We start from the raw sequence: 18,428 nt of genomic DNA on the forward strand, positions 1-18,428 counted from the left end.
CCAAAATAAAAAGGGTTTTTCACCCAAAATAGAATACTCTGTCGTGGGAACATGTAGTGAAAATATTAAATAAAACTACTCTCAGTAACGATAACAGACTCTTCCCCAAAACAAATATATACACAAACACATGGGGCACCTGGGTGGCTCAGTTGGTTAAGTGTCTGACTCTTGGTTTCAGCTCAGGTCATGATCTCACAGTTTGTGGGTTCAAGCCCCGCATTAGGCTCTGCACTGACACACGGAGCCCGCTTGGGATTCTCTCTCTCTCCCACTCTCTCTGCCCCTCCTTTGCTTGCCTGTGTGCTCTCTCAAAATAAATAAATAAACTTAAAAAAACTTATTAAAAAAACAAACAAAAAACCAAACACAGATATTTACCTTCACACATATATTTTTATCATTATTATTTTTTTTTTTGGAGAATCTTTTTTTAAAATATTCATTTATTTATATTTGAGAGAGAATGCATGCAGGGGAGTGGCAGAGAAGGAGAGAGAATCTCAAGCAGGCTCTGTGCCATCAGCACAGGGCCTGACGCAAGACTCGAACTCACAAACTGTGAGATCATGACCTGAGCAAAAATCAATTGTTGGATACTTAACCAACTGAGCCACCCAGATGCCCTTTCATTATTATTATTACTAGTACTATTAAAGCAAATGGTACCTTGGCACAGATGTGCTGGAGTAAGATACGAAGGACTGGGAATATATTCTCCTTTAGTTCATCCACAAGTGAGCTATTAAAAAATAAATAAATAAAAACCACATTGTTTACAATACACCTATGACTACATAAAATAGCAATTTTTCTTTGATTCTGTTCTCAAACACCATGACCCCTATATTTTAGAAAGCCTGAATACTGAAAATATTTACCCTGTATTGCAAACATTGCCCCAGTGAATAAAGAATACAGAGTGTCACAGCAGAAAACCATTCACCACGTCCCATGTATGGTTTTAGAGAGCTGGTGCCAAGCAGACAACTACAGTCAGAGAGGAGCAAATTTGTAATTTTTGAATGACTCTTTTGACTATTTATTGAATTTCACATTAATACTGAAATACAGTATATCCTTTCAGGGTAAATAATAGATTAAGACACAGCACCACCGTGTGGTAGTTCAGTGAAATGCTACTATTTCATTGGATTTGTAACAGTACCTGCCAAACTTTAACCCAAGATTACATAATGCCCAGATGTGACCCATCTTTATGCTAAGTTTATCTGTACCACTGGATGTATACTACTGAACTTGGAGACATTATAAACTGTTAATGGAAGAACCAAAAGTATCTTATGTACTTAATGTTTAAAAAATCTGTAGTCAAAATAAAATAAAAATACACCTAGCGAGAGATAGTTGCACAATGATCACATGACAGCCTATACCTGGATTCCACCAACCACACCCCATATCTCCAACAACACTGCCTTCCTTGAATACCGGCAGGCATATACACACTCTCATATACTTACCACTTCATTCCACTCCCTCCACATTGCATGCCAAATATTCAATGAAGGAGGGAAAGAAAAGCCAATGACATAGCAAATACGTTTTCTCCAATAAAGCTGAGACACAGAAGTTTTTAGGTGAAGCTAAGTGATTCATGAGAGAAAACTGCTCTATCAATTATTACTAGAGAAGTAAAAATCGACTTAATTCTTCCCTTTAGGAAGTACTGCTTGTAGGGGGAGGGGGGATGGAAAAGTGAGAAGAAACAAGAAAAAGTGCAAAGGAACAAAAAGAAAGAGACACAGAGAAGACAGAAATAGAAAAGGGAAAAACAAGACAGACCTGTAAGAGAGGCAAACACTGAGGCAATGATAAAACATAAAAGAAGTAACTGTCATTGCTCAGTGCCTGGCCTTATAGGCTGGTGGGAATCAAGCTGGAGGCTGGTGCTAGCCCATGAATTAGATTCTGTATCCCTCAACAAAGCCCCAGTGCAAAGGCTACCAACAGTGACCCAGACCACATGAACCACAGGAGCTCTGAGGTACTTTACTTTGATCCCAAAACCACAACAGGACAGAAATCTGTTAGTTTCCATAGGTGTCAGTAACCTCGGTAATACAGGACCCAGAAGACTTAAGGGAGAGTGATAAAGAGAGTAAAATGCCAAGCTGTGTGTGCTTCACCTGATGAACTGCACTGCCTGGTTTCTACTGTTGATCACTGGTGATGTAACAGTAAGGGGAGCACGATGGGCTCCTTCGCCTGCTTCTACCATTAATATCACATTTAGCATTTGATGGAAAACACAACCTATAACCTGGAAGAGAAGAAAATTCTATTTAAGGCATGACTGAGAATTCAAGGGCCTCAAAGATAGACATGCAGACCACAGTAAACCATTCCAAGAAGATAAGTCAGATTAACACAGCTTTTGGGTGACCACTGGAAATGTTTCTTGGATAATTACCAAGTATTCAATCAACACATGATGAAAACAGTATGAAAACACTGCTTACAGATAATGACAGGAGTATCATTTAGTTTCTCTCCTCACCCTCTCAAACTGCAGCCCTGAAATTAGGGCAAATAGAGAATTAATTGTCACTTCTAAACGGCAAAAAAATGCTACTGATAATCTCTCACAGAATCTCTTACAGAAACAAGAATACTTTACACTTGAATTTTCCTGAAGTTTACACTGCACCTTCCAACATTTCTCATATAATTTACTCACCTAACCAATTCATTCATTCTGTAAATAAAACATGTACTGAAAACCAAATATGTGGCAGGCATTGTGTTAAGTTTATATGTATTACTAGATTTTACTACATTTGATCTTAAACCTCACAAAAACTGCAGGAGGTAAGCAAGGCATTCCTACTTCATATGTATTATTATTTCCACTTTACACCTAATAAAAGAGATTCCAAAGGTGAACTGCCCAAAGTCAAGTGATTAAAAGTCTGGCTGAACCCAACATTGTCTAACATCAAGTCAATACTTTCACAATTAAAAAAATCCTACATCTTTAGAGGCACTGTGGACCTAAAGGCATAAATTTCCCAATCCAGCTAATCTTTCCAATTTTATCAAGAGCATGGAAATTGAAAACATTCATGTGCGTTCTAACACAGCCATACTTTAAACACAGAAATGATAACAGTATAATAAATGATAAAATATAGCACATTTTCTAAACAACAAGCATTATGTTCCGCATCTGAAGGGCATTCTTTCATTTACTCCTCCTGACACACCTAAGAAGATTGAGGCTTTGGAAAGGCTGAGTACCTCATACAAGAATACACAGCTAGACAGGGTGGAGCCAGAATTGAAACACAGGTGTACAAAACCTGGCCCGAGAGCCTCAAACCTTCTTATTAACCACCATGTAACTCGTCCTAGAAATTATGTGTAGCACAGCCACCAAAAGTCATATGACTTCAGTCTATCACATTTTTGGCATGATCTTGTTTTATTAATGATATACAAGTGTATTAACACCATAATGCTAAAACATCCTTGACTCCAATGTTTAGATAGTGATACTGATAAGGCAGCTCAAAGGGCAAAATCCACATATGAATACTAACCAGGAATGATAACTAGTAATATTTCTGCAGAATTCTCAACTAAAATGATATAAACATTTTAGAAATACTGAAGTGCACATGAAACTTGCCAAGCATTGCCAAGGAAAACTTGAAAATTCCATGACTGTCTAGTCTTTTCAGAACAACCTGGTAACTATTTCTCTAAATATAACACCCTGTTCAGTGTTCTTCCTACCTAATCTACACTGGAGCCATTTTTTATGTATGAAACCTAACAATAATTTGCCATGGCCTCCAAGTATTTGAATTTCAGTTTGGTTATGAAGAATAGGCAGCAAATAGAAGTGGTGATGCTTTTTATGCTACACATGATACAGAGTCGCGAAAATGACCTAGTTAAAATGGCATCACATCAAATGCTGCCAATGGTTTTCCATTATGATTCAGATTCTTTCAATTCAACTAGGAACTAAATTAAGTCCTTGTCTCCTTTACCTTATCTCCCTCTCCATGAATTGGGGAGCATAGCAAATACAATCCATGATAGGCCAGTTCTGGTATGTACTTTGCTTGGTTAAGGCTTCTAAAGAAAAAGACAGAAGATTAGTTAACGGATATGATTTTATTTGGAATATTCACTAACCCTATAATCAACCACATCCAAATGAATAAACTCTACCTATGTGCCAATTAGGATAAAATAGCATTTATACTTCTGTGATATCAAAATTTATTACATTACATTTAAATTTCAGCATTGGAAGAATGAGAGCCTCACCTGGCCTGTGTAACATGAAATTCATGAAGAACTGGTTCAAAATTAGTTAATGCAACAAAGACCTAGAAAATAGAACAAAGAAGAGGCCTGATTATTCCTATTCATTAAGTATTAGCCATCATCTCTGCCCTTCTGAGGTTGCCCCAAGGATTTTTGGAATTCTCACTTACTTCTATACAATTCTGTATACACTGTGGCTTTTCTTTCAGGGAAAACTTGGACAGAAGCCGTAAAAAATTCTTCAACAGGTGAAAGATGGCATTTCGAATTTGACAAAGGTCTCGGGCAGAAAAGCAAATACTTTCCTCATCTTCCTGTTCTTCTAGTTCATCCACCTAGATTATAAAGCAATATATAGGTGACTGCATAGTAATGCCTAACACTTTGTCCAATGGTTTTCAATGTACTCAGATCAAGTCTGTTAAACTCCAGGTGGTTGCTGAGCTTCTGAGGTTATGGGACCCTGATCGGGTCCCTTAACTGCTCTGTTTCCACAGCCAGAACAGTAAATCATTGGACCAGATGACTGTACAGTAGTTTTGAGCTCTGCGTTTTTGTGTCAATGGGAATTCTTATGTTTCTTGGAAGTTTTCTCTACCTAGTCAGCACACAAGAATTTGGAATTAATGTTATTCCATTATGCTCTTATGGACATGAGTCCTTAGGATACTTCAACCATCCTCTCTGATGACAACAGATGATGTGCAAATATACATGTTCAGATGTTGTCAAGCATACCTGGGAACAAGGCTGGGGAGAGATTATGGGGAGGCTGGAAAGATGAAAAGGTAGAAATATATATTCTCAGCAGTAAATGAAGCCTGAGAAGCAACTTAAAGTCACACTGGAAACCTGATGATGCTTTAGGATCATTTGGTTATAATCACAATGCTTGAAACCATATTTTAATATAAAGTTAACACTTATATCACAATCATGTGTTCGTACAGATACATTTTATTATTCTACTTACTTCTTACCTCAATATCTTCTTTCCTGGGTGGCTTTCCTCTTTTCCTATTTCCTCTTGGATTAGCCTCAGTATTCTTAGGCTGTTCTTTCTTTCTTTTCCGATTCAAGTTAGATTCCTGAGGCCAACTCTTCTTTAGAATCTGAATACATTTGTCAAACATCACCTGGTGGAATACTTGATTGGCTACACTGCCTATTCATAAAGAATAAAAGTGGGTTAGATTTGTCTTTTTTTTTTTTTTTTAAGTTTACGTATTTGAGAAAGACAGAGAGTGCAAGTGGGGGAAGGGCAGAGAGAGAGGGAGAGAGAGACAATCCGAAGCAAGCTCCACGCTGCCAGTGCAGAGCCTGACGTGGGCCCCAAACTCTTGAAACCACGTGATCACACATGAACTGAGCCAAAACCAAGAGCTGGATGCTTAACCGATTAAGTCACCCAGGTGTCCCAAAAATAAAAAGAATTTTTAAAAAAGGATGTCATTATGCATTGAATATATGTAGACACTAGTCTGTTTTATAATTTACTACCATGAAATACATACAAATCTATCATAAAAGTTAAAGTTTATCAAAACTTACACACACAACACTTACAGGCTGTATGTGGTGGAATGCATGGTTGAGAGAAATATAAACATAAAAATGCAGTGTTAAGTTATGGCATACAGCTACTGTACTACTATCATAATTTTATAGCCACCTCCCATTCATATTGCAATGAGCTTGAATACTGTGGGTACCCACTTAACACCATTTAATGCTAATCATCTCAGTATAAGCAGATTGTCTCTACAGTAAACTGTGTATTGCAGGAAAAAGTGATCTCTTGCAGTTTTTGAGTATTTTTCACTGTGTTTAGTCCAGTGCTGCAAACTGTGAACAACACCATGGAGCCCATATGAAGTGCCACTAGTGAAGTGCTCACAAGAAACAAAGAGAATTCATGACATTACAAGGAGCAGCCTGACTTCGGATTCTGTCTCTCTCCTGCACTGACAGCACAGAGCCTGCTTCGGATTCTCCGTCTCTCTCCCTCTCCGCACCCCCCCTGCTTGTGCTCTCTCTCTTTCTCAAAATAAACATTAAAAAAAAAAAAAGAAAAGAAAAGAAAGTGCAGCTTTATGTGGGTGCAGGATTGTTATTAGAAAGCTATACCTGTATGATTCAAGAAAAAGCAAAGTCATTATATGACAACTTAAAGCAAAAGGAAGGTGAAGGATCTAAAGTAAGAGAATTTAATGTCAGCAAAGGATGGTTTAATAACTTTAGAAAGAGATTTGGCTTAAAAAAATGTCATGATAACAGGAGAAACAGCTTCCACCAACCAAAAGGCAAGCAGACAAGTTCCTGGACACCTTTAAGAAAATCACTGAGAAGAAAGGACATCTGCCTGAACAAGTTTTTAATGCAGACAAAAGTGCCTGATTCTGGAGAAAAACATCCCAAAGGACATTTATTAGTTGAGGGAGAGAAGCAAACACCAGGATTTAAGGTAGGAAGGGATAGGTTAGCTCTACTGTTTTGTGCAAATGCAGTCAGGTTTATGATCAAGACTGCACTTTTCTATATAGCTGCTAACCCTAGAGCCTTGAAGGGAAAAGATAAACACTAGTTGACAGTCCTTTGGTTGTAAAACAAGAAGGCCTAGATAATGAGAACCCATTTTTTGGATTGGTTCCATTGATGCTTTGTCCCTGAAGTCAGGAAGTACCCTGCCAATAAATGACTGCCTTTTAAAGTTCTTTTGATACTGGACAAAGCCCTTGGCCACCCAGAACCCCATGAGTTCAAGACAAAAGGCAGGGATCTACTTGCCCCCAGACACATCTCTAATACAATCTCTAGATAGGGAGTCATAAAGACTTTTAAGATTCATTACACACGGTACTCCATGGAAAGGACTGTCAACCCTATGGAAGACAATCCTGACAGAGGGCACATCATCGAAGTCTAGAAGGATTACACCACTGAAGATGCCACTGTTGTTATGGAAGAAGCCATGAAAGCCATCCAGCTCCAAACAATAAATTCCTGCTGGAGAAAACTGTGTCCACATTTTGTGTGTGACTTCACAGGACTTATGACAGAGCCAATCAAGGAAATCATGAAAGAGACTGTGGATATGGCAAAAAAATGTGTGTGTGTGTGTGGCGGGGGGGGAGGGGGTTCAAGATATAGATCTTGGAGAAATTCAAGAGCTAACAGGCCCAACACCATAGGAATGAACAGAAGATGATGTGCCTCTGAATCAGTGCCAGACAATGAGAAAGAAGACACTAACAGGGGTGCCCGGGTAGCTCCAGTCAGTTAGGTGTCTGACTCTTGATTTCATCTCAGGTCATGATCTCATGGTTCGTGGGATGAAGCCCTGCTTCGGGCTCTGCACCAATAGTGCAGAGCTTACTTGGGATTCTGTCTCTCCCTCTTTCTCTCTCTCTCTCTGCCTCTATTCTGCTCATGTTGTCTCTATCAAAATAAATAAACATTTAAAAAAAAAAAAAGTGCCAGAAAACAAATTGATGTTAGACAATCTAGCAGAAGGGTTCTGATCATTTAAGACTGCTTTTCACTCCTTTCTTTTATTACATGGACTCTTCTATGATATGGGCACTGAAACTACAACAAATGATGGATAAAGGATTGGTACCATACAGAAACATTTTTAGAGAAATGAAAAAGCAGAAATTCAGACAAATTACAATGTTTTTCTGTGAAATGACCCTGTGTGTACCTCTCTTTCCACCTCTGAGACAGCGAGACCAACCCCAGCTCGTTCTCCTCCTCCTCCTCAGCCTACTCAACATGAAGACGACGATGAAGACCTTTCTGATGGTCCACTTCCACTTAATGAATAACAAATAATCATCATGCTGTACAGTCAGTGATCTTATCTGCTGTGCATGTGTTATCTTCGTGTGAACATCTAGTAAGTGTATAGCAAGAACTATACAAGGTGTTTCTGTGTTCTCATCATCATTACCTAAGTATTCACGGTGTAGGACACCATGTGCAAGACTTGAGTAGAAGTGGACAGCCTATTCTTACATAGGCATAAGGTGAGTGATATTTAACATAAAATTGACAATATGTTAATTTTCTTACTGTTTTAGAACTTTAGGGGCACCTGGGTGGCTCAGTTGGTTCAGCATCCAACTCTTGATTTTGGCTCAGGTCATGATCTCATGGTTTGGGAGTTTCAGCCCCATGTCAAGCTCCACACTGACAGTGCAGGGCCTGCTTGGGATTCTCTCTCTCCCTCTCTCCCTGCCCCTCTCCTGCTCTCTCACTCTCTCTCAAAATAAATAAACTTTAAAAAGAACTTTAGTTTCAGGGGAGCCTAGGTGACTCAGTTGGTTAAGCATCCAACTTTTGATCTCAGCTCGTGTCATGATCTCATGGTTCGTGAGTTTGAGTCCTACATTGGGCTAACACACGGTGCAGAGCCTGCTTGGGATTTGTTCTCTCTCTCTCCGTCCTTCCCCCTGGTCCCCCATGTGCTCTCTCACTCTCTCTCTCAAAATAAATAAACTTAAAAAAAAAAAAAAAAAAAGAACTTCACTTTCAAAGAGTTATATTACCATATAGTATCTCTTTTTCTCTGGTAACTGAAGAAACTGTGTATCAGCCTATCATCATAGGTGGTTTTTTTTTTTAATGTAACAATGTTTCCAATGCAGCATTATGAATACAGCTGTAATACTGTATGCCATAAAAACTTCATAATGATTCATTCATTAGTGTATAGCCTAGGCTCCCATGAACTAATCTTATACTACACTACCATAAAGCAATCATTTTGCTGCTTCTTATCAGTGCATGAATCGTTATACCTATAAATAAATATGAATTCCTTTTTCATGTTATCTTTTTATTTTTTTGTCTAATGTTAATAATACATATAACACCTAAAGTGTTTTGTATCCCATAAGACAACACTGATATAGGTACTCACAGCAAGACAATTCATCTTGTAAAGAAAGAATGTAAACTTATGGTACCGATACAGTATAGTACTGTAATGTGTTTTCTTTATGATTTTCTTAATAACATTTTCTTTTCTCTAGCTTACTGTAAGAAAACAGTATAAAATAAATACACAATAATATGTGTTAATTGACTGTTTATGTTATTGGTAAGACTTCTGGTCAACAGTAAGCTATTAGTTAAGTTATGGGGAGTCAAGAGTTACACAGGGATTTTTGACTGCGCGAGAGGTCAGTACCCCTAAGCCCTGTAATAACATTTCAGGATAGTCCTCAAATATTTGGAAATTGGATACACTATTAAATAACTCAGAGGTGTAAGGAGAAATCACAAGAAAAATCAGAAAACTGCTTTCGCTTCAATGATAATGAAAACAAATCATCAGAATTTGCAGGGTGCAGATAAAGCTGTACATAGGGAAATTTGCCAGATAAGAGAAGTAAGTGAGAACAAAGATCTAAGCAACCACCTTAAGAAATCAGAATAAAAGCAAATTAAACCAAAGTAAGATGGAAGGCAATAAAAGACCAAAATCACTGAAATAAGAAATGGACAAAGAATAGAGTATAATCAATAACATCAAAAGTGGTTCTTTGAAATGATCAATGCAATTAATAAACCTCTATCTACAGGGATGAAAACAACAACAAAAGGAATACAAATTATCAATCAGACATGAAAGAAGACATATCACTACAGATTCTGCAAACAAAAATCTTTCCAAGCAAACTGCATGCCTACATGACTTCATTATTGAATTCTACCAAAAATTTAAGGCAGAAGAACAACCAGTTCTTCACATACCTCCAAAATATAAAAAAGGCAAGAACACTACCCAATTCATTCTATGAGACTGGTATCCTGAAACCCAGGCCAGACAAAGGCATATCAAAAAAAGAATGTCCCTTATGAATACAGATGCAAAATCTTCAATAAAATATTAGCTAACAAAATCTGACAACACATAAAAAGGTTATACACTATCATCAAGGAAATGCAAAACTAGTTTAACATGAAAATCTATCAACATAATACATTCTATTATTGGAATAAAGAACAAGACCATCCCACAGATACAAAAAAGCAAATAATAAAATCTAATATCCTTTCATAATAAAACACTCAACAAACTAGGAACAACAATCTCATAAAGGTGATTCTTACAACAATCACAGCAAATATCATATACTTAAGGACAAAATACTGAAAGTTTTCCTTCTGAGATCAGGAACAAGACAAGATGCCCACCTCCTGACTTCTGCTCAGTACTATTGGAGGACCTAACCAGGGCAATTAGGGAAGAAAAAGAAATAAAAGGCACCCAAACTGGAAAAGAAGTAAAATTATGTCTACTTACAAGCAACATGATCTTATATATAGAAAATCTTATTAGTAACAATAAATGAGTTCAGCAAAGTTGCAGGGTATGAGATCAGTAATAAAAAATCAACTGTACTTTTCTGATTTAAAAAAGGCAGAAGACCTGAATAGACAGTTTTCCAAAAAGGACATACAAATAACCAACAGACACATGAAAAGAAGTTCAAAAATACTAATCATCAGGGAAATGCAAATTAAAACCACAATGAGATATAACCTCACACATGCCAGAATGACTAAAATCAAAAAGACAAGAAATGACAAATGTTGGTGAGGATGTGGAGAGAAAGGAATCCTCATGCACTATTGGTGGTAATGTTGGTACAGCCACCATGGAAAGGAAATAGCACAGAAGTTCCTCATAAAATTAAAAATTGACATACCCTACAATCCAGTAATTCCACTACTGGGTATCTATCCAAAGAAAAACACTAAATCAAAAATATAAATGCACCCCTATGTTCACTGCAGCATTATTTACAATAGTCAAGACATGGAAGGAATCTAAGATTCCATCAATAGATGAATGGATAAAGAAGATGTGAGATGGAAGTAATGGAATATTACTCAGCTATAAAAAAGAATGAAATCTTGCCTTTTGCAACAACACACATGGACCTAGAGGGTATGTGCTAAATGAAATAAGTCAGACAACGGGGAGCCTGGGTGGCTCAGTGGGTTAAGTGTCTGACTTCGGCTTAGGTCATGAACTCGTGGTCTGTGAGTTCGAGACCTGGGCTGGGCTCTGTGCTGACAGCTTGGAGCCTGGAGCCTGCTTCAGATTCTGTGTCTCCCTCTCTCTCTGCCCTTCCCTGCTCACACTGTCTCTGTCTCTCAAAAATCAATAAATGTTAAAAACAAAAAAATAAAAAAGAAATGTCAGACAAATATCGTATGATTTCACATATAAGTGAAAACTAAACACAAAACAAACAAAAAAAGTTGAAACAACCCATAAACACAGAGAACAAACTGGTAGTTGGTAAAGGGGAGAGGGGTTGGGAGATGGGCAAAATGGGTGAGGGGAAGTGGAAGGTACAGGCTTCCAGTTACAGAATGAGTAAGTTATGGGGATAAAATGCACAGCACAGGTAATATACTCAATGGTATTGTGACACCATTGAGTGGTGACAGATGATAGCCTCACTTATGGTGAGCATAGCATAAGGTAGACTTTTCATACAGACTTATCCAAACACTATATTGTACACATGAAATTAACATAACATTGTATATTGACTATACTTAAATAATAAATAAGTAGATAAATTGTACTTCTACACACTACCAGTAAACAATCTGAAAATGAAATTGAGAAAACAATTTCATCTACAATAGCACGGGAAAGAATAAAATACTTAGGTATAAGTTTAACCAAGTAAGTGTACGTTGATAAGTATAAAATGTCATTGAAACAAATTAGAGAAGACCTAAATGGAAAGACATCCTGTGTTCATGGATCAGAAGACGTAATGTTGTTAAGATGGCAATACTCCCCAAATTGATCTATAAATTCAGTGCAGTAACTATCAAAATCGTAGAAACCTTTTTTTGGGCAGAAATTGACATGTAACTCCTACAATTCATATGGAAATAAAAGGGACCCAGAATAACCAAAACATCTTGAAAAAGAACACACTATGATTAAAAATTAAGTATCAACAGCATCCCAACCATAATCTGGAAACATTTAAAAACAGAAGGTAATTAGCAAAAACACTCTCTGGAAAGATGCAAGTAGCCAATAATGAACAACACTCTTTGCTTTGGCATAAATCTCAACCTTAATCAGAAGGATCTGCATCTAGCAAGGGAAGAGAAGAGTAAAACTGGGTTCCTAAAATCACCACTCTTCTGTGAGACAACTCAGTTCCAACTGAGATATTGCTTAGCAACTAAAGTCTTTAGGAACTTATTTCAAAAGTCATGATTGGGAGCTTTAACAATAATATAAATTAATGTTCAAGGCTTTATATGTCTTTTTACCAATTCCCAATCACATGGAATAAATCCTTAACATTCATTACAAATGAACTTGTGTAAACTATGACAAGCAGCATAAATGCTGACTAATCTTGTGATTTTCTTGTCTATATGAACTTTAGGTTCTCCAGCCACATCTCCCTCTGTTCCAGCCTCTCTTACCTTAGGTTTGGAGTGTGTAGAAGGGACTCCTTTATTGCGCACAGGAGGAACAGCCACCTGAGCGCTCTGACAGTAAGGGAAGTAGAACAGTGCTCATAAATAGACTCCTTTCCTGTGCTTTCCTTCATCAAGCATTACTAGCTATTCTCATGTTTTCTTTATTAGAATGGTTTTAACCTATTTTTCCATATCTGCATAGGAGAGAGATATATATATAACACAATGACTCTCCAGCAGTCTTTCTCAGTCTGGACGGGGAGTCAGGAGATGAGTGGGTGGTATCAGGTTTTTATACTAGATGGTGGTGGGTGGGAATGGAGCTCTTATAGCTTGGAAACAAACCCCTTCAGCCTTATCCCTCTGATATTAATCGTATTAGGTTATAGACACAGCATATTACAAAACAAACACACTTAAAGAAACGAGGCTTGGGGCACCTGGGTGGCTCAGTAGGTTGAGTGTCTGACTTCGGCTCAGGTCATGATCTCACAGCTCGTGAGTTCGAGCCCCACGTCAGGCTCTTTGCTGACAGCTCAGAGCCTGGAGCCTGCTTCTGTTTCTGTGTCTCCCTCTCTCTCTGCCCCTAACCCACTTGCATTCTGTCTTTGTCTCTCTCAAAAATAAATAAACACTAAAAAAAAAAAAAAAATCTAAAGAAACAAAGGAAACACATTTCTTTTTTTTTTTTTTTTTTTTTTTTTTTTTTTTAAATTTTTTTTTTCAACATTTTTTTATTTATTTTTGGGACAGAGAGAGACAGAGCATGAACGGGGAGGGGCAGAGAGAGAGGGAGACACAGAATCGGAAACAGGCTCCAGGCTCCGAGCCATCAGCCCAGAGCCTGACGCGGGGCTCGAACTCACGGACCGCGAGATCGTGACCTGGCTGAAGTCGGACGCTTAACCGACTGCGCCACCCAGGCGCCCCAGGAAACACATTTCTTGAACACCTATAACAAGCCATGTTTTTCACAGACTCATTGTATTTAATTTTTAGAACGACTCTATAAGATGGGTTGCCCCTGCCTCATTTTATAAGTGAGAAAAAGAAATACAAGAGTTCAAAACAATGTAGAAATTTAAAACAAAAATATATTTATCTTATGATCAAATATCTACATACCTGGCACTTCCAGCAGCAGAAAATAAAGCCCAGCAGCATGAAGGCCATACTGTCGATATTGCACACTGACACTTTTCTTATGGACTGTTTGAACAAAGTGATAGAACAATGCCACCAGTGCCCTGTGAGAAATACTGTTTTCAATGAAGAAGGCCCATATGCTCTGTGGGGAGGGAGAAACATAAAAGCCAATAATTAGAGAAATTGGAAAATCTCCTATTATTTAATTTTTGCAAGTATTTAGTACCTTATTTAAAAAAAAAAAAAAGACCAACCTGGCTCCTAATTCTAAACGTTTGCTATCTTCTAAGGGATTGAAAAAAAATTAAAATGTAGTATTCAAAATTATAAAAATAAATAAGTATATAAGAAATTTAAATAATTAGATATCAAAATAATTTGGGGATAGGTTTGAAGCATATATATTTCTGAAATTATCATAGCCAAAAACTATAGTAAGACCTTTAGGACACCCTATATTTGTGTTTACTCAAAGAAGTTACCCATCCAGCTATATTAAATGTACTCAAAATCATTTATCGCTCTAATTACTAAATGAAGAAATTAGAGCCGTTTACTTAAATGTAAATCTCTATGGGCAACGGGAACAGGAAAAGAAATACCTGAAAGTTTCTCCCTCAGCAGATTTCATAAGTAGCCAAGGTGAGAAAGGAAATATACCCTAGACTATAAACCACTATTTTATTAATTGTATCGTGGTTCCATGTTTTGCCAATTAAACACATGATAAGGAAACGGGTTATTTCTATAAACCAAACAGCAGGGAACTAAATGATTTATCCTGGAGTACCTTGAAAAAAACACAGGCCCACGGAAGTTCAAGCAATCAGACCCTATACTTGCTGCTCCCCTGAAGACAGGGAAAATGGCAAGTAATGCCTTGGCTTAGCTACACTAGTTAGCATGTGCCACTTTTACAGAAGAGCCCATTTAAAATCCTGTCAGTACTCTGCATTCTTTCACCATGAAACTTCTGGAAGAAATCACCTCCTACCTTTATAGTAGTTACCTCCTCATTCCTAATGCCACTTCAGCTCCACCCCACTTCCCTGTAACTGTGACCTTACAGGTCACCAAGGATGATCCAATCACCTCTGAGGGGTGACTGTGCCTGCCCATGACCTCTGCAGCACGTGGTACCTGGCCACTTCCTGGTCTTCATATCAACACTCCCCACACTCTGACTGTGCACCTATAGGTCACCCTCAACCAGCTTTTTTAAACTTGTCCTGTCCTCTTCTCTTCCTCCCTGACCTCATGCATTGTTGCACTTCATCCATCACCTTGACTCAGAATTGAGAGGACTCTATCTATTTTATTAAATCTTCACTTCTTTCCTAGTCTTCCAATTCACATTTCCAGTGACCCATTACATCTCTCTAAGAATTTCCTAACAGGGGCACCTGGGTGGCTCAGTCGGTTGAGCGACCGACTTCAGCTCGGGTCACGATCTCACGGCCCGTGAGTTCGAGCCCTGTGTCGGGCTCTGGGCTGATGGCTCAGAGCCTGGAGCCTGCTTCTGATTCTGTGTCTCCCTCTCTCTCTGCCCCTCCCCCGTTCATGCTCTGTCTCTCTGTGTCCCAAAAATAAATAAACGTTAAAAAAAAAATTAAAAAAAAAAAAAAAGAATTTCCTAACAGAATCTCACATTTCAAAGCCTAAATCTGAATTTCCCCACTTGACTTAGCTATTAGCTACTAGGATTTTCTAACAGATGAACCACATTCTTTATGCTATTCTTACCATACTCCTTATGAACTGTATACTAAAAAGGCTAAGCTTCAGATTAGATTAGACTTTCATCTTCCACTTCTAACACCTAAAGATGGCTGGTTCGATTTTTTTTTTTTTTTTTTTTTTTTTTACCTCTGTAGATCCATGTTCTTCAGTAGCAAAGGGAAAAACACTTTCATATAGTTTTATAAATGCATTCAATCCAGACTCTATGATTTCTGCTTCTATGCTGGGATCCAAAGGTTCGGTCTCTGTAAAATCCAGTTCCCACACTGTGTCCACCCATTCTAGTGGGAAAATGCAATGAAATCAATAGCTTTTCTATCACAAGTAAAACACCAATCATTTTAGACACCAGGCACGTTCAAAAACAAAAAAGGAACTAGTCATAATTCACCAGAATTATACAATAGAAGTGTAGCATAATTAAACGAAAGCAGAAAAGGTTAAAAAATCTTTTTTAAATCAGAACTGACAGCTGCTAAAAGATTGGTCATCTTCTGAAATTATCAAGAAGGAACACACATTTTAGATATGACAGCCTTATGGAATGACACATCAAAACACTAATGATATGGCTACCCCATAAATTCATTCTGGAGACAGACAGGTTAATAAAAGAATGCCTCAGATGTCCCTGTGTGAACTCTTGCAATCAAGTTAATAAACCCAAATAAAGCATACAAGCACAAAGGGGCATGTGAAACAACTGACGGTTTACCACAATTTAATTATTCATTCACTCTTTCCTAATCGTTCTCCTAACAAAAACGGTCTTCTTCCTAAAAACGTTCTATCTTTTCCTGTCTCTTTCTTTCATATATTCTCCCATTTATTTTATATGCATATTTTTAAACATATACCAGTATTTTTACTTCATTTCTGGATTACACCTACCCAAGTCTCAATGAAAATAGAAAAGATCTGGTGTCAGGAAATAAAAAAATTCAGGGGAGCCTTGGTGGCTCAGTCAGTTAAGTGTCCAACTCAGGTCATGATCTCACAGTTCGTGAGTCTGAGTACATCAGGCTGCTCACTGCTGTCAGCACAAAACCTGCTTTGGATCCTCTGTGCCCCTCTCTCTCTACCCCTTCCCTGTACTCTTTCTCTCAAAAAAAATTTTTTTTCAATAAATGATAGCTACTATTATTATTTTTACGATGGATCAGTGTTAAAACAGTAACAGGTATGTAAAACACTACACAGCATAACAGAAAATATTATGGGAGAGGTGGGAAGGATGACAGAGGTGGGAAGAATGATTCTGCTTCAATTGGACCTAAATGTGGGAGTTTACCAGGGAAAGAAATGCAAAAAAAATGCATCCCAGACAGAGGGAACTAAGAGAAAGAAACTATAACCTGTTTAAAAATGAACAAAATAGTTATAGCACTCAGTCTTGGTGTGAAGGGGGAGAGTCATTATTAGTATTCAGCAGTTACTATGTGCCAGGTATTAAATTAATCTTCACAAAACTGTGAGGTGGATATTATTTTAATCCTCATTTGACATGTAAGGAAACTAAGGCTTAGCAAGGTTAAGCGTCTTGCCCAGTGATACAGAGATCGTAAGCTATGGAACCAATCCCACCCACTATTTTGACTCAAAAGGTTAAGCTCTTAGAAAAGAACACTGCAGTGAATGGTGAAAGCTCTTACAGGGTATGCCAAAGATTTGGTATTTATTTAACAAATAGAAGGGTAACATTAAAGGTTTAAAGACCTGACAGGGTGACGTTGGTGTTTTCAAAAGTGACCCCAGAAGAGATGCGGGGAATGGGCTGGAAGAGTTAGCATGAGAAAGCTGCTTGGATAATTCAATTGCATAGGTTGCCCATAATAAGGGCTTGCTGATGGACAGCAGCATCAGGAAAAGGAGCAAGGAGAGACATCTCTGAGGGGAGGACAACCGGTGGTTGTAAGCATGAAAGATGAAGGAAGAATGTTATGACTCCCAGGTTTGTGGATTGGCTGCTACCATTAGCTGGCTTCAGGAATCCCAGTTTCACGCATGTGACGTTTGAGGTGCCTGTGAGACATCCATTTAAACCAACGAACATGAACTTCAGGAAATAAGTCTGAACGAAGAAATAGATTTGCTATGTAAAACCACAAAAATGGATGAGGCTGTCGGTGAAGATTTGCAGAATAAGCAAGGCCGAGAAAACATGCAAAAGAACTAAAAGACCAATCTAAGCCCCCCCCCTTTTTTTCGTTCCTTTACTAGGTTGAGCCCCTATTCAAGAGCTGGCTCGCCAATGCCCTAGAGTGCACAGACCTGGAGATCCCAGAGTCTGCCAAGAGGAGGGCCCCACCCCCACCCCAAGCCCGGGCAGAGGAGCACCGCGGTGGCAAAGCACCACAGTTCGGCCTCCCCGAGACTCAAGGCCTCGTTTTCTCACCAGGGCTGAGATCCAACGGGCACCAGGGCTGCAGGCCACTCCCAAGGCCCGGCAGCGCCACCATTATCTCCCAAGAACCGGCTAGCCACCGCGGTGGTCAACTTTCAAAGCTCGCTCCCGCGCGCGCTCCAAGACGTTCCTGCGGACCAATCACAACGTGGTGGAATTTCCCACCGACTAATCATAGCGCTCAGCTGTTTCCACTCTATTAACCAATGAACAAGGTCTTCTACCGCATGCGCAAAGAATGGGGCGGATAAGGGACTGTAGATTGAACCAAGGTTCCACGGGGTGATTTTTTAGGTTTCCCTTTAAGTTAGGGGGCGGGGGGCAATAATTAAGTTAAAGCTTAATAGAGTTTTTCTCG

The 18,428-nt window shown here is 38.5% G+C and overlaps 1 protein-coding gene across 3 annotated transcripts in view; it reads right to left on the reverse strand.

Annotated features, from left to right (window-relative positions):
• The window catches only part of NCAPD3 (non-SMC condensin II complex subunit D3), a 65,740-nt gene extending 47,519 nt beyond the window's left edge, over nt 1–18,221 (reverse strand). The window contains exons 1-9 of one of the 3 annotated variants that reach the window (XM_058687365.1): nt 18,062–18,221; nt 15,793–15,947; nt 13,906–14,068; nt 5,283–5,467; nt 4,473–4,637; nt 4,303–4,364; nt 4,020–4,107; nt 2,151–2,284; nt 670–742 (exon numbers count right to left, since the gene is read on the reverse strand). In XM_058687365.1, the coding sequence (XP_058543348.1) occupies nt 670–742; nt 2,151–2,284; nt 4,020–4,107; nt 4,303–4,364; nt 4,473–4,637; nt 5,283–5,467; nt 13,906–14,068; nt 15,793–15,947; nt 18,062–18,125 (1,089 nt within the window). In that variant the 5' untranslated portion in view covers nt 18,126–18,221. The remainder of the gene's footprint in view (nt 1–669; nt 743–2,150; nt 2,285–4,019; nt 4,108–4,302; nt 4,365–4,472; nt 4,638–5,282; nt 5,468–13,905; nt 14,069–15,792; nt 15,948–18,061) is intronic. The other 2 variants (XM_058687366.1, XM_058687364.1) reach the window with 2 other exon arrangements.
• Between the last annotated feature and the right edge of the window lie 207 nt (nt 18,222–18,428).

Source organism: Neofelis nebulosa, chromosome 10 (genome assembly GCF_028018385.1).
Source record: "Neofelis nebulosa isolate mNeoNeb1 chromosome 10, mNeoNeb1.pri, whole genome shotgun sequence".
Classification (NCBI taxonomy): Eukaryota; Metazoa; Chordata; class Mammalia; order Carnivora; family Felidae; genus Neofelis; species Neofelis nebulosa.